Source organism: Sander lucioperca, chromosome 2, assembly GCF_008315115.2.
Source record: "Sander lucioperca isolate FBNREF2018 chromosome 2, SLUC_FBN_1.2, whole genome shotgun sequence".
NCBI lineage: Eukaryota > Metazoa > Chordata > Actinopteri > Perciformes > Percidae > Sander > Sander lucioperca.
In genome coordinates this window covers 1953926-1975108 of record NC_050174.1, presented here as the reverse complement: position 1 = coordinate 1975108, position 21183 = coordinate 1953926, and the positions used below count along the sequence as shown (strand labels likewise).

At 40.3% G+C, this 21183-nt stretch overlaps 2 protein-coding genes and 1 long non-coding RNA gene across 4 annotated transcripts in view; 1 reads left to right on the top strand and 2 right to left on the bottom strand.

The window, feature by feature from the left end:
• Window positions 1-26: 26 nt before the first annotated feature.
• Window positions 27-21183, bottom strand: part of tnni3k (TNNI3 interacting kinase) — a 24424-nt gene continuing 3267 nt past the window's right edge. The window contains exons 7-25 of the mRNA XM_031318272.2: window positions 20354-20492; window positions 20119-20263; window positions 19928-20032; window positions 19669-19763; window positions 19428-19577; window positions 19271-19354; window positions 19139-19195; window positions 18101-18193; window positions 17955-18012; window positions 17658-17852; window positions 12367-12471; window positions 12222-12274; window positions 6013-6065; window positions 5426-5558; window positions 4739-4848; window positions 2836-2895; window positions 2584-2753; window positions 1192-1271; window positions 27-460 (exon numbers count right to left, since the gene is read on the bottom strand). Coding sequence (XP_031174132.1) covers window positions 381-460; window positions 1192-1271; window positions 2584-2753; window positions 2836-2895; window positions 4739-4848; window positions 5426-5558; window positions 6013-6065; window positions 12222-12274; window positions 12367-12471; window positions 17658-17852; window positions 17955-18012; window positions 18101-18193; window positions 19139-19195; window positions 19271-19354; window positions 19428-19577; window positions 19669-19763; window positions 19928-20032; window positions 20119-20263; window positions 20354-20492 — 1965 coding nt within the window. The 3' untranslated portion in view covers window positions 27-380. The remainder of the gene's footprint in view (window positions 461-1191; window positions 1272-2583; window positions 2754-2835; window positions 2896-4738; window positions 4849-5425; window positions 5559-6012; window positions 6066-12221; window positions 12275-12366; window positions 12472-17657; window positions 17853-17954; window positions 18013-18100; window positions 18194-19138; window positions 19196-19270; window positions 19355-19427; window positions 19578-19668; window positions 19764-19927; window positions 20033-20118; window positions 20264-20353; window positions 20493-21183) is intronic.
• The window catches only part of LOC118496541, a 6874-nt gene continuing 3083 nt past the window's right edge, over window positions 17393-21183 (top strand). The window contains exon 1 of the long non-coding RNA XR_004899113.1: window positions 17393-17583. This is a non-coding gene — a long non-coding RNA (uncharacterized LOC118496541). The remainder of the gene's footprint in view (window positions 17584-21183) is intronic.
• acot11b (acyl-CoA thioesterase 11b) overlaps window positions 18555-21183 on the bottom strand; it is a 20353-nt gene continuing 17724 nt past the window's right edge. For both annotated transcript variants that reach the window (XR_004108242.2, XR_004108243.2), the window contains one exon: window positions 18555-18565. The gene's annotated coding sequence lies outside the window, so the exon portion shown is untranslated. The remainder of the gene's footprint in view (window positions 18566-21183) is intronic.

Sequence of the window (21183 nt, the reverse complement as noted above, 5' to 3'; positions counted from 1 at the left end):
AATGAAGATGTGTGTACATTGAATTATTTATTATTTATCAAACCATGTACACAAAAAACAATTGTGCTTATCACACATACAGTATTTACACCCAAAAAAGCTTTAACTAAAGGTTTTAAAAAAATGTTTTCATAGTATTTGTAACAAATAAACATCATACAGTATAACACAAGACTAGAGATATTGGGAACTACTAAGAATGAACAGTATATTCATAAACAACTCATCCAAATATAGTATGCTACAACAAAATAGAGTTTAGTTTGCAAGTTGGTTAGCAATATCAACTACTTCAACCATCTATTGATACAATTTTACTTTAAATGAACTGTCAAAAACAGACATGAATGTGAAATAATAAGGTAATAATAAAGAGGGGTTCAGTTACTGTCCTCGAAGCTGCCGCTGCTGCTGTAAGAAGAGCAGAATCTCATGGTGCTCATGGGATCAGACACATAGCCTGAAAAAAAAAACAAATCAATGACGACTGAGTCTCCATTTACGGTCACTTTCATTCATCATTCATTATTCAATATTCAATATTGACAACAACAGTACGGCTGCTATTAACTTAAAAGACAAGGCTGGTGAAATTCTATATTATTCTTAATGAAATTAAATTCCACGAAAAGACCCAAACTTACCAAATACATTGTCCTGCTGTCAGAAATACTCACTAGAGCAACAAATGTGTATTCATCCGCCACTGAAAATAGTCCCCAACAAATGCACCACTTACTCCTGTTTGAGTAATGTAAATGTTTGCTAAAAACAGCAGTGCGCAGCTGTTTTAGGAATTACTGAGTCTTTTTTTTTTTTTTTTAATGAACCTGTGTATTTGTGACTGTATAGTTGGAGCTGATTGCCACAGAAAGGGTAGGGAAGAAAAAATATAGAATAGCACCAGCAGAACTTAGTTTGTTTTGCAAGGTATGAAAATTTAGATAAAAAAAACACTAAAATGTAATAGAGGCTCAAAAAAACGACCACCTCGGGTAAAAAGCACATTTGAAGATGATACTTAATTTGCTCGCCTACAGAGCATCACACTTTGAGAACCAGAGAACTACCTGAACTTGAATCTGAATTAATCCCAACACCAGTAATGAAGTGTTAAACTGCACCAGCTTTACTTTCAAAAACAATTACTGTCACTATGCAGTATCAGTAGGCATGTATTCTGCAACGCACCATTGCGATCGATAGGAGAAAACTGCATGTTCCTTCTGAGTTCCTCCAGTGAAAGGCCTCCGGATGCACGACGCCGCTCACTGAAAAATAAAATCAGCCGTTAATAATGAATCCACTCGAAAACAACACTAGTCCAGAAACATATACAGCTTTGTTTACATGGAGAAAGACGGCTGAGATGCAGCCAGATAGAAGCTGGAGAAATTCGATATGTAATGTCCGACCGAAGACCAGGCTGCTCTCACTTTCTCTGCGGGAGTTCAGTATACAACATTGATGACAGGTTTGACGGAGCACAATCTGAACAAAGTTTATGTTGCAATTGATAATTGAAGATTTTGTACATTATATTCATGATCTGTGAAAGTCAAATTTGAATGAATTTACACTTTTATTCGGGATGTAAACACACAGAAAGGTCTTGTCTAACTTTTGATAGCGCACCAGAAAATTACTGACCCCCACCTCCTGTTTCTGAGTTCATAGCGACTGTTACCAGGCTCCGACACACACACACACGCACACACACGCACACGCACACACACACACACACACACACACACACACACACACATACACAGAGAGACACACACTGAGACACGCATAGCACAGAGGCTGAAAGCCGGGCGTCTAATAGAGGCCTTCCTCCTCGGCCAGAATGCCATGCATGTTTTATTGCATTTGCTTTCCTTTGTTTCCTGTTCGGTATCCGAGCAACTCCACTCCTCACTGTTGCAGTAAGTATCTTAACTGGTCTACATGTTACTGGCACAACAATTGTTCAGAAGGAGTCGTTTCTATGAAGCCTGGTCAAATTAGGGCAAGCCCAGACCCGATGTTTGTGGAATTCCTCTTAGCAGAGTTTTAAGCCAAAAACTTTCAATTGAACTTCCGCTGGTGGAAAACTAATTTTGATGTCTTGGTTAAAGCTTTTTAAACTACTTTTTGGGGCCATTTTTAAAGATCCTCCACATGTTAATTATAAAGCTAATTAACCATATAAATCATTTGAATAATTAAAAAAAAAATTAGAACATCTGCGTTCCCCCTAAAACGATGACAATAACAAAACATCATGATCTATATATTAAGTTTGCTGTCACGTTTATTTGGCTGCAGAGACAACATTAAACATTTTCAATGGATCAAAGCTCAGCCCAAAAAAATAAAGGTTGCTACACACAATGAAGATGATCAACTATGAAGACACACCAGCAGGGTTTTCAAAGCTTCATGCAAACAACTTCAGTTGATTACAGTAAAACCTGACCCAGACTCGGCTACGACTAATAGTCGGGCTATTGGGTGAGTGTGAATGTGGCCATAGTGCAGTACATTTTTTCTCCCCCTCTTCATCCTCACCTGTCTGTGAAGGTGCCGGAGTTCTCTTACCTCTGAGTCCAGAAGGCATAGGCGCGAGTGTTGAGAGCGTACTCCAGCTCGAAACGTGAGCGTAGGGCGGCCACGTGGCTCCGACTGGGTCCTCCTCGCCCGAGCAGACAGTCAGAGGAGGAGGAGGGCGACAGGGAGCCACTGCTGTTACTGGAGGCTGGAGACATCAGCTGCCACGCAAAAACAACAACATATATGCCATGCACTGCAGTGTTAAACAGGATGAAGGAAATATGTGAGATATGATTATACCTCGACGTTGCACAAGCATTCCTCCAGGTTGGAAACCACTTCAGAGAACTCGGGCCTGTCCTGAAATTAGAAAAAGCTAACACTATATAATTTATTTCTGCTTCAATGCTGAACTATCAAACGCATCCCGTGTATCCCACAACAACAGACGTGTATTCTCTCAAACACCGTCCTGTATGTTGTGCTCATTTCGGTCCACCCACACATGAAGCAAAGGTGAACTCTGCTTCAAAAGCAGTCCTTAGATCTCTTGCGTCACTGTAAAAGAACAAACACTGCCTCTCCGGAGCTGTTCAATTATACATCACATCCTCAGATAGAGGCCAGGGTCTGTCTGTGCATGCTGCTTTAATACACAAGACCAAAGAAACACAAGAATACTAGGACAACACAGTAAAGATGAAAACGCATGACAAACTTTTAAAGATCTGTCATTTTGGTTTTAGTAAATACTTAGTATTTCAAGCGCTGTTGAAAAAACATTGCAGTCTAATGGTCTAGAACAGAGATATTCAACAGGGGGTCCGTGACCCCTAGGGGGTCCTCAGAGTTAGTACAGGGGGGCCGCCAAATTATGTTTACAAAATTCGAAACTTTTTTTTTCAAAAATGAATATATGTCTGAAAATATACATTACCATGAACATAACATTTTGAAAGCAAATAAATTGGCCTATTTGTGAAAAAAATATGTATTTACACATTGAAAATAAGCTTATTATGCCTACTATGGTAGCCATACATTCATTTTCATCCATGCAACTCAGTTTAATGCAACTTAATTGTATACAGTATATGTAGCAGGGGGTCCCTACTTCGTCTTTCTTTTAGCTAAGGGGTCCTTGGCCTAAAAAACGTTGAAGACCCCTGGTTTAGAAGTTATTATGTTCATGTATGTGGTGATTTTTATAAGCCTATTACTTTAAGAACATTTTGAAATGTCCGATTATGTTGGTGTCACACATCTGAGAGCAGTGTTATAAAAGTTGCTTCTCTCAGGCTTTAACAAATACATGTTACTGTAAACACATGTAACTTTGTGACGTCCTATTACGATCACAGCCTTGACGGAGGGAGCAAACGGGAAGGAGCCGTACCACAGAGGGAGGAATGTACCAACGTGCTCGGCCGTGTTCTAATGTGTCTTAATGAGGCCAAGTACAAACACATGACTGGCTAATACAGTAATGAGCATCACAGCACTAAGGGAGGATCATCCAGGCCATGTGTGCTAGCCGTGCAATAATGTAGCGTCTGGGGACACTGGCCGTGTTTGCAGGAGCAGCCGACTCAGCATCAGTTGCCTCTCTGAGCTTCAGTATGTCTAAATAGCTAATGGCATGAAAGGATGCTATTGGTAAGATTATTTTACAGATTGAATCTGCCACGCAATCCCTGGTTGAGTATATGCTGGACAGTACAGCACATATTGTGTGCCATTGTATAAAATGTAATGTACATGTATTGAGAATTGGAGTGAATGTTGTGAATCTATTACATTCCATTCTGTAAAAACTCTGAACACAGCCTCTCATCTGTTTTAATTGGTATCATAAATTTGTATCCTTAACTGTTTTCCTTCCTGAAGATTCATGTGCGTGACGGTACCTTGAACCATTCCTCCTTTCCTCTGGAGCCTCTTTCTTATCTTCCTACTCTCACTTCATATGTATATTGCTGCATATTCGTGTGTGTCTCACTAAACCTTTTATAACATTGTGAACTGAACCCTGCTTCGTGTCACTTTGTTCTTCGCTTTCAGATACAACTCACACAGGTCAAGCCAGTAGATGATAGGATACGAACCACAAAACAATCGTGATCGGATGGTTTCATAACAGTGACTATTTGTGACAATCAGAGCTCAAATGAAATTGAAGAAGGGGGGAAATTGTGTCATTTACCTCTGGGCAGGAGTTCCAGCCTCTCATCAGAAGAGCAGAGATGGGTTTGGGGATGGAGTAGCCAACAGGAGGCCGGATGTGATGGTAGGCCATGTCTGCTGCTGCAGCAGCTGTGGACAGAAGTACATCTTCAATTTAGTCTAATCAGCCTACTGTGTTTGTGCCCTATTTTGTTGTTGTTGTTGTTGTTGTTGTAGTAGTAGTTTGTACATATTTTGTCATTGTAAAATTTAAAATCTACTAAAAACATTTTAGCCATGCTATCCCTCTGGACAGAAATGTCAATCTGTCTCCACCATCTCATCTCAACAACAACTATAACATTGATTGCCAGACAGAGATTTTATGGAGACGTCCGTGGTGGACAGATGATCATAAATAATCCTAAAGACTTTGGTGATCCCCCAGCTTTTCCTTGCAAGTGCCACCATTAAGTTGACATTTGTGGTTTTGAGTGCTATTGGGTGGATTCTCTGAAACTGAAATTGAGGCTAATGCAATTTAAACATCAGGTGCTCATTTTATTATTTACACCTGTGCTTTTCCTGCTGTGAAATGTCAAAATAGCTGTGGTGAAAACAGTGTATAATGTCAGAGGTCTCTTGTGGGGTCTCCCCTCAGTTTGAACTCTAATCTGCACACACACACACACTTTAACCATTTACGATGCCATGACATGAAAAATACCAGGTTTCAAGTGAGCAAAGGGAATTTCTCCAGTAAGCAGCTCCCACAGACAGAGGGCGTAGCTGAACATGTCTGCCTTCACAGAGTAGCGAGTACACTGGGTAAACACCTCAGGAGCCATCCAACGCAGGTTCTGTGCAAACACACACATATATGCACATACACACACGGTAATTACAGTTAGAATATCTTAACACACACACAAAAATGAAGTCCAATTACTGACATCAACACTGCGTCCCGGCAAGGGCAAGTAGTTTCTCACAAGAGGCAGTTCCTAGGAATGTAACACACTTAACACCAAACTGCAGGCCAAGCACTCTTTGTAGTGATGAGTCAGCACATTGAGACAAAATCTGCATGAAGGCAGTTTTTTTTTAAGCTGGTGGGTAATTGATGGCATGTGCCAGCAGAAGCTCTGGCTTGAACTCCCGCAAAATAACAGCATAATGCAAAGTGCCTTCTTCTTCCATGCATGCTGCATATGGTGTGAGAGTATTTTGGCCAAAGAGGGAGGAAAAACTCATTCCAAAAGGTTTTGTATTTGTGCGTGATGAAATAAATCAAAAAGAGTAAACGGCACTGACCCCCGGCTGCTTGGTCATGTTATCCTCAGCCACAGATTGTAGAAATCTAGATTCTGCAGAGGAAGAGGAGAACATGCAATTAAACAAACAATGTACATCCACTGATATTGTTTTTTTTGGGGTTGCATTTCTGCCTTTATTGGATAGGAAAGCTGAGATATGAAAGGGGAGAGAGAGGGGGGAAGACATGCAGGAAAACTGTCTGCATATGTGCGCCTGCTCTACCAACTGAGCTTACCGGCCACATCCACTGATATTTTAACCCTCATATTATGTTAAGGGTCAATTTGACCCATTTGCGTTTTTGTGTTGACCAAAATAGTGGTTAACCTAGCTTTTTCTTCATGAAATTTTATGACATTTCCTCATTGTCATGAACTTGTTCATTAAATCTGGACACACTGATGTGTAGTGGAATGTCTGTTCAGAGTTTGTATACAAAGATGATGTTGCGGGTCATTTTGACCCAGAGACTTTCAACACCCATTTAGAACTGTGTGTGTGTGTGTGTGTGTGTGTGTGTGTGTGTGTGTGTGTGTGACTGTGTGTGTGTGTGTGTGTGTGTGTGTGTGTGTGTGTGTGTGTGTGAAGGAGGAGGAGCTTTCTCACACTTGTCCTCTTCACTGTTGTAATGTCATCTCTTTGACACGCACACTACAAAATGAGCTCCAAAAGATTTGCAAATGAAGAAGTTTTAGCACAGATTTTTGATGGTAATAGTGATGTAGAGGAAGAGGTTTCAGAGTCAGAGGATCTTTCAGAGACTGAGGACAATGCTATTGATGATCTGGATTGTGAATTTTCCTATGATGAAGAGAATTCAGAGGACCAGGCTTATGTACTCTCTACATCAGCTGAAAACAATGGGCAGCAATCATGCTCAACAGAGGGGACCTGGACAGCTAAAGATGGTAACATAAAATGTTCAACATCACCACACTGAAGCCAAGGCAGACTGTCAATCAAAATGACTCCAAGCCCCACAAGATTTTCTGCCACACTAGATGATGATATTCAATCACCATTTCATCTCTTCATATCCCAACCAACAGAGAGGATCATACTGGAGATGACCAACTTGCAGGGGAGGTGTGTATTTCAAGAGAAATGGAAGCCACTGGATCAGATTGACTTGCATGCATACATTTTAAATCCTGTTATTAGCTGGAGTGTACAAGTCAAAGGGAGAAGCAACTGCCAGTCTGTGGAATGAAGAGAGTGGAAGGCCAATCTTTTAAGCAACAATGTCTCTGGAGTCAATCCATACGATAGCTTGGGTGTTCCGCAACACCAGAGCTGGTCGACGTGAAAGAGACAAACTAGCTGCGATCAGAGATGTATGGGATAAATGGGTCGAAATTTTACCTGTCTTGTACAATCCTGGTCCCCATGTCACTGTAGACGAATGCCATGTTCCATTCAGGGGACGGTGTCCCTTCTGACAGTACATGCCCAACAAGCCTGCCAAGTATGGCATCAAAATATGGGCATCCTGTGATGCCAAATCTAGGTGTGCATGGAATATGCAAGAGTATACCGGAAATATTTTCACTAAATAATTGGTAAAAATAGTTGTGGGGAAAAAAAAAACGTTTGTTTTGAGTGTATTTACACCGTACAGGTCATTTTGACCCGTAACATCATCAATGTAATTTTTCAACATAATATGAGGGTTAAGTTATTTAGCTGATCTTTGATCTAAGCGCGCTCACACTGAGCTTAGATCAAAGATCAGCTAATCTAAATAAATCTTTGATAACCAGAAACAGATAGAAGTGAAACCAACAGTAACATGGCTGCCAGACTAAAACAATCCCTTGAGTGTAGGAATGTTGAACTAGTTGAACTAGTTGAACTAGTTGATGCTGTTTATTTTTCTTTGAACTGCATGGTAATGGCACATGGGAAATGGAACAAAACTACCTGGGCAGAAGAAGTTAGTTTTTTCATTCCTAGTTTCCTCTTTATCCTTTTTTGTTTTAAACAAGCCAATGACTTTAGAGCGGCAATAATGTGAAGCTATAAAAACCTTTGCAGAACAGCGGCACTCTGGTCACAGGTGACAATTACACAGGGGACACAGGGAACAATGGTAAATCCCAAAAGCACAACAAAAGTAAAAGTAAAGAAAACTCCTGAAGCAAGGAAACTAACTCAGTGATGTCAGTTATATGTAACCAGATTAAAAAATCCTACACATTGTCATAATTATGATGTTAATCTAAAGGTATTTGATCACATATGTGATTTAGTTAAAAACCAACACTAGGTATTGTTATAAATATGGTTAAAAGTCAGTTCATGAAAGGGTTAAAAAGTACAGTGTAATAAATATGTTTATAAGACATATGTATTGTTATATATATTGTTTTATTTTGAAGAGTTCATGGTTGTAAGAGGAAGTCGTGTTCATGAATTAGAGTAATACTGGTCTTACATTTTCAACATAATCCTATTATTAAAGGTTTGTCTATTAGAGTAACTCAACTAGCGGATGATACAGCTCTCTTTTTGAGTGACAAACATCAGATTGAATATGCTATATCCCTAATTGACCAATTTTCAGCTGCCTCGGGTTTAACACTTAACAAATCTAAATGTGAAATTGTATGTCTGTATCAGACTGAAGAGGAAAAAATGTTTAATATACCTGTTAAGAAATGTGTAAAATATTTCGGTATTCATATCTGCAAAGGACCACATGGATCGTCAACAACTTAATTTTTTGTCTAAATTGAAGAAGACTAAAACAATACTGAATTTATGGCTGCAAAGAGACATTTCTATTTTAGGAAGGAATCTTTTGACTAAAGCAGAAGGGATTTCAAGATTTGTCTACCCTGCCCTCTCTCTCTCAATGTCCATGATTCAACATGTAAAGCCATAAATACCATATTTAATTTTGTATGGAAAAACAGACACCATCATTTAAAAAAAACGGTGCTCTCTGGTTCTAAGGATGAAGGTGGATTTGAACTTCTGGATTTTTGGGACATGAATTACACCTTTAAGGTGAAATGGTTGAAGGAATGTTTGAGAGCACCAGAGTCTTTATGGTACTTTATCTCCAATAACATTTTTAATAGTGTAGGAGGTCTTAATTAATATTGAAAATGTAACTACAATATTACAAGTTTGCAGCTAAAACTATCCCAATTTTATCAACAAGCTCTTTTGGCCTGGAAGCTGTGTCATTCTCATAACCTTTCTCCACACAAGTCTATCTTATGGAATAAGGAATGCATCACTAAAGGGAACAAGTCACTCTGTTTGCAGAAATGGATCAATAGAGATATTATCTTCTTAAAAGACCTTTTTGACTGTAATAGCCAATTACTTAACTATGAATCCTTTCTCAGAGAGAAGGCATTCCCGATAACGTTCAAAGAATATAACTCAGTTTTCAAATCTATACCTAATGGCATATTAGAATTAATGAAAAGGTATAAAAAACTAAACAAAATGAAGTTCCTGGTCTTAATGTTACTCTTTATATAAATGGTATTGATATTATGAGCAGCAAATGTACTAATAAGCACATTAGAAAATGCTTTCTAAATTTAAAGAAAATAACACCTCGTGGGAAATTTTTCTGGAATTCTCATTTTACTGATGTTAACTGGCATAGGGCGTGGCTTGTTCCTTTTAGATATTGTATCACGAACAAAGTTAGGGAATTACATTTGAAAATATTGCATAATATATATCCTACAAACCTGTTTGTCTCGAAATTCATGCCTGTTGATAACTATTGTAGTTTTTGTAAGACAGAACAAGAATCGTTAACCCATCTTTTCTATGGTTGTTCATTCTGTATTGAATTCTGGAAAAGCTTTGAAAATGATATGGTATCTGAAACAAAACATACAATCACACTTGAAGGGAAACATATTATTACCTATTTTGAATGTAAAGATAGAAATGTATGTAATATTGTAAATCTCTTTATTTTATTAGGTAAGTTCCATATCCACAAGGCAACATTTTCCAGATCAACACCATGTTTTAGATTATTCCAGGTAGAATTTGACATGTACTTTGAGTCTCTTAAGATGGTATCCAATAAGAAAGCTATTTTAATATCTGATGTCTACTCAAGGTTGTTTGATTAAGAGCTCCTGCTGTCTATATCATTAATGAAGTTGTGAAAGTCTGTCACTTTTGTAACTTTGTATTTTTTTTTATTTGTTTCTGTTTAGTTTATTACTTTCATACTTACTTTCATATTATATTATTTGTATTTATTTATGTATAGTTTTATTTGATTACGAACTGTGTTGACTGAATATTTGTAAATTGTATTCTGAAAAAAAGAAAAGAAAAAAGAGTAATACTGGTCATCCATTGGTTAAGGTGTGGGATCACAGGTAAACAGGAAGTAAAAAAAGTGTGAGAACGTGTGTTAAGAGTGATGCATAATGTCTGTGGAGTGATGGCTTGACTGACAAAGTCGGAACACGACGAATGTAAAAGTTTGTATATAAAGTATGTAGTTGTTATCTTAGACTATTCGTCAGTCTTCGCCCAGACATTCAGTCTACATATCTTCTGCGAGCATCTAGATATATTTCTACTCAAAGTTTATCGGGCAGATACGTGTGTTGCTAGCTCATAAACCACTGAGTGTATGTTGTTAGCATTCTTTGCATTAGCAAAGTGAATGGACTTTTAGCCACCATAGTCTAACCCAGCTAACGCTATTGGCTCCAGCTGCAAAGTTGACGGTTAGAGACATTGGAACAGAGAGATCACACCAGCTTCGGACACCTGCGTTATCCCATTCTTCACCAGAGACCGAGAGATGGGTAAAAAGCTTCAGACCTGCTTGCCGTCCCATTCTTCACCAGAGAGTGGTACACGTGCAGACTGCATTCTGAACCAAGGTACCACGCTTAATATTATTGCTCTTTTCTGAGTGAAGTGGAGGAAAAGACAGCGGACTTCTCTGCTCTCAAGCGTCGCATCAGGCCTGCAACGACGTTTGTTTTAATATATACTGTGTGTGTGTGTGTGTGTGTGTGTGTGTGTGTGTGTGTGTGTGTGTGTGTGTGTGTGTGTGTGTGTGTGCGCGCGCGCGTGCGCGCGCGCTTGAAGTGTGAGCCCACTTAGTTTAGTGTGAACTTGAACTTAAGGTAACCTGATTTAAGGTGTGTGTTTACAGTTAAAGGGAATACTTATTATGCTTATACATTAATTGTGTTTCCAAATGAAGGGAATTATTGTTGTTTTGCTGTGACTCAATTTATTGAAGGAAAAGAGAAAAAAAAAAGTTTTGAAGGAGATTCATTTTATTTCATTTTATATATTTTGCCATTTTCAAAAGTAAATCTGGGACGTTAACTGTCTCTAAAAGTGATTACAGTGTGATGTTTGGTTATTTTTTTCACTAGAGGTTTTCAAGCTGAGGTGCTAAAGGTTAGTATATTTGTTAAATAAGTGATATATATAATTGCCATATGCTAATTCCTTAAAAGCCATTACAGTGCATTTATTTCAGTGGGTTAAGTAAACTAAGCCTAATAATAGTTGTTACAGATAATTTAAGGTGACTAAAGGAACTTTATTGTAAATTACGTTAACTGATTTAACAAACTCAGGGCCCTCCCCTGACTAAACTGGGGATAGGAGGGCTACATATACACTAATATCTATTACTCTAGAACACTAGCCACCATAAGCAAATGGTTATTAGGGGTGGACTGGGACTCACCAGAGGCCTCACGATATGATATAATCACGATACTTATGTAACGATACGATATTATTGCAATTTTAAACATATTGCAATATTCTGTGATATATTGCAATGTATTACCTTTTTTTTTTCCCAATTTCAAATTATGTCCCCAAAATGAAACTTTGTCAACATCTGTTTTTTGTTCGTCTCACTTCAATTTTATTGCTGCAAAATGAGATTGTCAAGCAGACAAACTGGCCAACACATATATAATAATAGATCGATACTTGGCGTCTGTGTATCGATACAGTATTGCCACAGAAAATATCGCAATACTATGCTGTATTGATTTTTTTTCCCCACCCGTACTGGTCATGCCAGACCGAGTAAGGCTGTAGCAGCAAAACCCCTGAGTGGATTATGGTGAGTTTTATTGCTAAATATATACATATTCTTTCTCTTACAAATGTAAAGGTATTTATTCTTTCAAAAAAAGCTTTAATTTTCTTGTACACTGCAAAATGTCTCTTACCTCCAAAATCAGCCACCACCGCGTGTCCGTCCTCGTACAGCAGAATATTGTGGCTGGAAGGATCACGTGTATTATTAGTAATGACATCAGATATTTCAGCCTGCCAATACCATCGCACCACACATGCTGCTGCTGTGGCACCCACCTGTTGAGGTCCCGGTGGATGATAGGCTGGGTGAGGTTGTGCAGGTACTCCATGCCCTTGGCCACGTCGATGGCAATGATGAGCTTGGACTGCAGGTCGATGAGCCTGTCCATCGACACATCATTAAAGCAGCAGCCACTTAGTGGCAGATCAATAGTCCCTGCCAATCACACACAGCACTTTACCCAGATCAATAGGACGGTCTATAAAGACAGCACCTGGCCACACAGTTAGCGGAACACTTCATCTGGATCAATGATGATACCGGCCAAGGGGGGCGCTTCCAAGGAGGTTAATGAGACCTGAAACAGTCAGCTGTGTTGTGCAAACATGCCCTCGTAAGACACTGAGTAACTCCTTAAGGTAGTTTGAGCTCTTTTAGGTCTCATCATGATGTTGTCACATGAACATGAACTTCTTGTTTTTTTAAGCATCGTTTGCTAAATATAACAGAAGTTTTAACAGAAGAAACAAATTTAAGATGGAGTGCATTGCAATATTACAATGAATAATAACTTATAACACACTCTGTGGCAGGGGCGGATTGGCCATCTAGCAACTCTGGCAAATGCCAGAGGGGCCGGACCCTTTTTTTTAAATATACAAATAAATTGTCTTTACAGGCCGACAGCGCAGAGGACGGGTTTTTATCGCTTGCACGATTTCACTATGGTTATAATCATAATAATATTAATAATAAATATTAAGCATTTGGCCAGTCGGCAACGGGATGGGCCGACCGACCCAATCAGAAGTTACTCAAATTGGGACATTCAGTCAAAATCAAGCACGTCACCTTCAAACAGGATCTCCGTTTGCAGGGTTCAGGCTGTACCGGACTCTCCCGGTGATCATGCTGCTCTGGGGGACCGGCTGCAGCAGCGAGAAGCCGCTGCTGACGGGCGCAGAGCTTCGCCGGAGCTCTGACTGCTGTCTGTCCGCGCGGCCGTCTGACAGCATCAGTATTCAATTGAGACAGTTTCATTACCGGTTAAAAACGTCTCATTGTCACGTTAAATAGTAGTCTAATTCGGTGTTTTGGTACAGTTGGTTTTAACACCTGTTCAGAAGTGCAGGCCTATAGGAGTACACATGAAAACCCTGAACAAACAGTGCTGCTCTGTCTTTCTGCTGTGCACCATTCATGTAGTGTCACGTTTTACATCATGAAGGTTAAACTCTGCAATTAATCCGCGGTTCACATGTATGCATGAACTGTGGTGGTCCATTACACTGTAGTCTCAACATCACTGATCATTTTTGATCAATAGAATATAGAAAACATTACACTTCACAATGTTTTGTATCCATAACATGATTGTGTTATTGTACAATTTAGCAGTAAAAGCAGTAGCCTATGTAAGTCAATCCTACATTTTTCAACTTGTGAGCAAAATGTGCTCCTTGGGGGGAAAAAGTGACCATAAAGCCCTGTTCATGCTAATTAAACAACTGGACTTTGGGGTCAAGTGTTGTCCTATCCGGCCCATGTCCCAGATGTGAAAGCCCCCTTACTGGACTACTGAATATAATAATATTCCATTATATTTTGTATTTTAAATTGTTACCTGCAACCAGAATTTTGTGATTTCCTTATAAATATAGACGTTTTTACCATAAATTGGTGCCCAAAAATGTATCAGAATGCAGAAATTGAAGTCTTTTACCCTCAAAATTTCCTGGGGGAGACCAGACCCCCCCTGCTTTATGTGTTCCCCCAAAGGCCAATTCTGAGCAAGGAAAAACCCTGAAGTATAATCACAGACAGCCATAAAAACATATTGAAATTGCAGAGTTAGAGAGTTAAAACAGATGAAAAGATGGAGAACCAGACAGACAATATGTACAGTGTCAACAGAGAGAAACGCGGACAATCGAACAGACAGTGACAACAAAGAACAACATACTGTAGAGAATGACAGCATACAAACGGCAGACAGACATTAACAGACAGACAGTATGTGTACATTTGTTATAAACGTGTGCTCTTTAAAAAGTAGTAAGCATTGTTTGCCAGTTACTTACATTAAATGTTTAAAAATCTGTTACATAAGGTACTGCTTATATTATTTCACCATCTGTACACAAATGTAATTAGTGAATGCACGTGTCCGTGGGTGGGGCTGCATGGTAATGTGGGCTGGTGTGACTACAGTGCCAGGGCTGAATTTTTGTCCCAGTCCGCCCCTGCTCTGTGGTAATTTGCTAAAGGTGTATCGGACTGCATTATACTGCAATGTGTCCCTATTATTTTGTCCACCTCATTCACATGTTTGAAGGAACAACAATATTCAGTCTCTCCAGGAATTCGCGATGTCGCGATCGCAACAATTCAAGCGAATTCAACCAATCGTGAATTTGGTGCGACTCTTAATTTTGACCAATCACCGCAACTTTACCGCAAATTTGACCAATAACCGGAGTTTCCTGCGACTTCAACCAATCCCAGCAGTCCCACGTGCCAGACTTTGTGTCAGTATTTGACGCTGAGAGACACTGACCAAGCGGGAGTGAGAACGGGTGACTCGAACATCTCACATTTACCAACAAAACATACAGCGAAAGACATTTCAGACCGTCCTTCCAACCTGTATACATTTTAACATCATTGTACGCTGTAACGTTTTTTCACTCTAAAGTTACTGAAAGCTGCTGCTGTTTCAATCCTGTCGGCTCTCTGCAGCGGGCGGGGCCGCTCAGTTCAACCCGCAACTGACGCGGGCACACACACACAAACATACACGGCTGAAAAACCGGAGATGAGACGTACAGGATGACCTAAATTGAGGACAGCTACGCTCGCAGTGTTGGGGAGTAACAGAATACATGTACCGGCGTTACGTATTCATAATACAAATTATGAGTTTCACGAGTTTATTCACTCTCTAAATAAATTAAGGCAACTCCATGCATTTCCCAGAAGCCCCAATATGAAAACGAAAAAATTAGATATTTGCGTGATCACTAATAGAGAGATGGAGCCGGAACCGGCACAACAGAGCCAAGGCAGGAATGCGTTTCTATCTTGGAAATTCAAACAGCATTTCACATTAAAGAAAGAACAGGGAGAATGAAATATAACTGTGCAGTGCAACCTCTGCTTGCCAGCAACCAACCTCCTTTCAGCATCCAAAATCCACCTCCAACCTGAAGAAGCATCTTAAAGAATTTTCACTGTCTCTCACAACTTCATTGCAACAAAAATACAAAAGACCGCAACTTTTATCGCAATTTTTTACAAAAGCTCCCGCAAAATCGGGCATTTTAGGCTGCAACAATCTCAAAATAATCCCACGAAATCCTGGAGGGACTGAATATTAATTACAACACTGAACTAGAAATAAATAGAATTTAAATGTCCTTCACAGTTTTTCAGAGCCCAGGTTGCTGTTTTTTTCTCATCAACAGTCTAAAACCAAGATTTTAATGATTATAAAAGAGAAAAAAAGTAGCTCATACTCACATTTGAGAAGCTGGAAACAGATATGTGATATTTATGCTTGATAAATGATTAATGGATTATCAAGCATTTTTAATTTTCTGTCCACTGACAACTCGATTCATCGCCAACTATTTCAGCACTAACTCATTACAAGACTGTTGTGTTGGATTGTATTGTGTATTGACAATGTACAATGGTTTATACGTTTCTGATGCTATCCTGCCATGACTCTAATCATACAAAGTATTAAATATGGCTGCTCTTTCTGTGGTTTTAAGTATGTAAAATAGTTAGAAGTGGAAACATCAGAGGGAAGTCCTTAAGTTTAGCAGATTGTGTGTGTCATTGCCATTAGCAAATAGGGACAGTTTTGTTGATTGTCATATTCTTTAGCCAATCAAATTTGGAGTTTGCCCTGTTGGGCGTATTCTTTGACAGGCCAGAGCCTTCTAGCCAAGGGGGTAAGCTTCTCCTCGGACCGCGAGCCTGCTATGGCGCCATTTTGATGCTAACAAGCCAACACCTCCCTTTAGCATTCCATTGACTGCCATTCATTTTGGCGCCACTTTGACAGCGAATAACTTTACATCTGAAGCGTTTAAAGACTCTATTTGTCCCTTGTTTATTTCTAAAGAAACACAACAATGTATAAAAGGCTCCATTACACGACAACGATTGTGTCATAACCACGCGACTTACTGTCGCATAGTAGAGGAATTACCGTATAGTACAGGAGAAGCGCGCAGGCAGTTTCGTCTCACATTAGCTGTTTAAGTGTAATTACTAATGTTAACTAGCATTTTAGTTAGCAATAATTAGCCTGTGCATATGTTATCTCCTTACATATACCTACGCTCTCCGTCTCTGCAATATTCAGAATGATTGAGATTTCTCTTGGCACAGCTACCAGAAGACTTGCAACTTTCAGACACGTTGCTCACGGCACATTTACGTCGTCTCTCTCAGTTGGAGGCTGCGCAGTAACGCTCAGCCATCACCGGAAAAGTGCTTCTAATATCCTTCACTGGTCTTCGTCCACAGCAACGGGATCCGTTGGTCCATTCTTATACACAGTCTATGCTTCTAGCTGGCCCAGCCACCTACGTCGCCATTTGTCAGACCAGTTAGTATACGGTGGCCGAGTAGCAAAACTAGCATAACCGTAGCAGTAATCGTTAGTTCAAGTTCGTTTCGAGTTTTAGATGTAAAGTCAATGAAAGAAAAGAGGATGTACTTTTTCTTCAAATGGTGAGCAGCTTTTGGTAAGTTTAATGGATTTTTATGCATTTTAGTCAAATGATTTTACTAGCTATTACTGCTTGCTTTAGATCGTTGCTGCTGGTGTTGATGGTTTGAGCAGTGGCAGTGGCCGCTGTGCCTTTGTGTGTGCGTGGTGGCATGTGTGTTGAGCCCCAGCGGCTTGGCTGGAATTTGTGGGGAAGCCTGTTGATCGCTGATTGTGTTATTTGTGTTTTTGATTGAATGTGGTCGTCGTATGAGTAAATGTGACCGGTTGTTGTGGGTTTACTTTTGTTTCTTTGGTAATTGCATTAATTTGGACAATTTGTGATCATACTGCATAAAAGTGATGGCTTCAGTCACCATGTATTCATGTCTCTGCAATAGTGTATTGAAACTCTCTATGTGTTGAGCCTTGTGTTAAATCACTTTATTCCACATGATAATGTAGTTCCATGGTGAGGTTATTCAAAGGTGGTTTCATTGCTGTAGGATAGTACTGAAGGCCCAGGTGTAAAATACACGGCCCGCCACTGGTCAATGGGCACCTATTACAGACAGTGTAGTGTAGTGTAGTGTAAACTCCAGTGTGTAGCGCACACTTCCTCACCTCTTCTGCTCGTGCAGCAGAGAGAACAAAGAGCCTCCAGAGACGTACTGGGTTACGATGGCAAACTGGCATGGGTCGTCCAGACAAGCTCCCATAAACTGGATGATACAGGGGTGGTTGAGGCGACAGAGGATGGAGACCTCTCTGCAGAACATGTCCACGTCTGACTTAGAGCAGTATGTGTTGGCTCGATAGCTGCAAACAAAAGTTAACACTGAAGAACTCATCAGTTTCCCCTTACCCAAGATGGGATGCACAATATAAACAAATGTGCGAGGTATTTTAAGTGGAGAGTACCGTTTGATGGCAACAACTTTGTTTCTGCATTTGCCTCTGTAGACTCTTCCAAAGGAGCCTGAGTGTGAAACAGATTTGATGCTCAGTAATATATTATTATTTATCTGAACCCTGAAAACAGAAAACGTATGTATGAACAGAGTTACCTGATCCAATAAGTTCATTAAACTCCAGTTCAGACAGCTGAAGATGGAAATGAGATGGGAGGCTGGCCCTGAGCAGGAGAACTTCTGCCTTCTCTGAAAACAGAGCGCACCATTTTTTGGAAACTTTATTTCATCAGTGGAGAGATTTACAGCAGTTTAATGCATCATCGGTTCAGTGCCCTCTCCAGGTTAATCTGTGCTAGGCACATTAGAGAATCACTTTATTTTCATATAAAGTAGTATTCTAAAAGCATGGCTAATACTGATATTAAATAATAATGGTCAGGGTATACTGAATAAAACTGGGGTATAAATATGAACACTATGGATTTTAATGCAATTAGTAGTTGCATCATTTTTAATTTCAAGGAGCTACAGATATTATTTTATTCTACAAAGATAAGTTGAGAAAACAAATGGTTTATTGTTATGGAGTCATCATATTCTTCAGTTTTTCAACTACAGCTAATGTGAAAATACTGTAATTTGCTCCACAGATGCTTCTCCTTCAATGCCTAAAAGAAGGCCAATGCGTGTTAGTTTCAGTCATTTATACAGTGCCCTCCTTAGGCCAATTGGCATTATCATTTTTTCATGTTTAACCCTTGATGTTTAGAGGCTTTAACCCTTGTGTTGACTTCGGGTCACATTGACCCGTTTTCAATTTTTGTTTTATATCAGAACATATGGGACGTAGAAATAAGTGCTGAAAATGTGTAGAAAAAAAATTTAAAAATTTAAAACTTTGGAAAAAGCAAAAACAAAGGCGTCAAAAACGTCAAAGTGTTTTTTTCAAGGTTGAAGGGAAGACAACACAAGGGTTAAACATGATTTTCATCCAATTCAGATCACTAGTTTTAATATATTAAGTATGAGTATCACAGGGACAAAGACAGATCTGTAGTTTCAGTGATAAGGACATCAGCCAGGTTATCAGCTAAGCCCCTTATCTTGGCAACAGACAGTGTGTCCTGTCATATCAGCTGTCAGTGATGTGAAGTGTGGGCAAATCGGCTGTGCTTCACTCCACCTCACTACCTTTAGTCATGCTTTTGATCTTTCCCAGAGGAGACGGGACAGAAACGTAGGACCCATCTGGAAGAGAGACGACAAGTTCAAACAGAGTAATGGGAGGGCTTGTGTGATTTTTAGTCGAGATGTGTGACTCACCCCCTCCCGGCTGGGAGTACTCATTGCAGGGGGAGTCATCTGGACGTGTGTAGTGTTTCAGTAAGGTGACAATGGCATCATGACCTGAGGAAGAAAAACCCAAGGACATGAGTTTTTCATTCGATCTTTCCTGACAGCTCATCGTAAACAGACAGACCTTTTTCATAAGCCCACATCAGGCAGGTCTGCTCATCTTTTTCCCCACTGGACCTGCTGGGGTCACAGGCAACCAGGTTCATGTCTGCCCCGCTGTCCAGCAAGAACTGCACCAGGCGGATGTGGCCGTGAAAACAGGCACTGTGTAGAGCTAAATAGAGTAGTCGGGGACATTTATTACACATTTATAAGTACAACCACAGCTGGCCCTGCACATTAGAGGAGTTTTGAAGGAGAGTCACCTGTGTGTCCATCTCTGCCCTGATTGTTGATGCTCATAGCATTCTGGCTCAACAAGAACTTGACCATCTCCAGGTCTTTACCATAGGTGCATGCACTGTGACACAAGACATTATCACGTCAGAGCAACATGAATCACAGGTTAAAGAATACATTCCATTGTGCCAAACGGCATGCATTTTTGTGTCTATGTAAAGTATGTGTATGTATCAGCGTTTCTGTTTATCAGACTATAAATAAATGCAGCATGTGAGACAATACCTGTGAAGTGCCGTCTCGCTGAATATGTTCTCCTTTGACAGACTGTCTGTGCCAGAAAGCTGTATGATCTCCTTCACTGCCTCAAATTTTCCATTATAGCAGGCCCTGATGATACATTCAATACAGCATTTCATTTCCACGTCATGTCCTCTACCAAAAAAACTTAAAGAAGGATACCGCAAAACACTTACAAGTGTAATGGTGTGTCCCCATAGATGTTGACAGAGTGAGGCTGCACGTCAAAGTTGCCCTGGAGGAGGAAGCGCACAATCTCATGGTGACCAAAGCGGGCGCAGAAGTGGAGAGGAACGTGGTCTTCATTGTCCTGGGCATTTACTGGAGTAACAGAAAGGTTACCTTCCCACACGGACTCAAGTGAATGTTAACTAGATGTAGGGAAGCACTCTCGGACACTCAAGCCCTCACCGTTGGCTTTGCTCCCTTCTCCCATCAGCAGCTTGATGATGCAGAGGAAACCCTTGGCTGCAGCCAGGTGCAGCGGCCGGTCCCCTACCTCACCACTCGCATTCACATCTGCCCCAAACTTCAGCAGCAGCTTTGCCACCTGAAAGGCAGAGAGAGAAAGAGAAGTGAGAGAAAACATGTAAATTCAAATAAGAAGTGTAATAATAACTAGAACTGCAAGCAGTTATGACGGGGCCCAAGCCACCCACGCCAGTCGCCCCCGAAGCCCGGGGAAGCACGCAAAAGCCGAACCCGAAGCTCAGTGGCGGGGATGCAAACGTCGCTAAATATTGAGAGGCGCGAGCCGCAACGTCTGCGGTACGTCGCCGTTGCAAACGTAGCGGTCAACACTTCACCTCCATGCATATGCAGACTACCTTTAAGAATTCTCTACAACAAACAAACTTCTTAACCCCCCTGACCACAGGGGACAGCAGAGAGAAATGAGAGAGTGATTGGAGGGTGGAGGCAGGTATGGTGGTTGAAGGAGCAGGGGAGGTGGTCAAGTTGTTGCAAATGGCGTCATAGGCGCCGATTTATGTTTTCCTCCATGGGTGCTTCGTGGGAAATTAAGAATCAGTGCCACCGACATAACCAATCACACTATGACAGACGCTCCACTTAGCACCAACTGCAATGTTTAATTGCACAGTATCGGGGCCTATGAATGGTGTTGATTTTGGATTGAAAAAGTGAGAGAAAAGAGTTGCATTTGTCCACTGTGAAGGTTGTAGCAACTTTGTCAAGTGGGTTAAGAAGTTTGTTTGTTGTAAAACACCAGGGGAGCACAC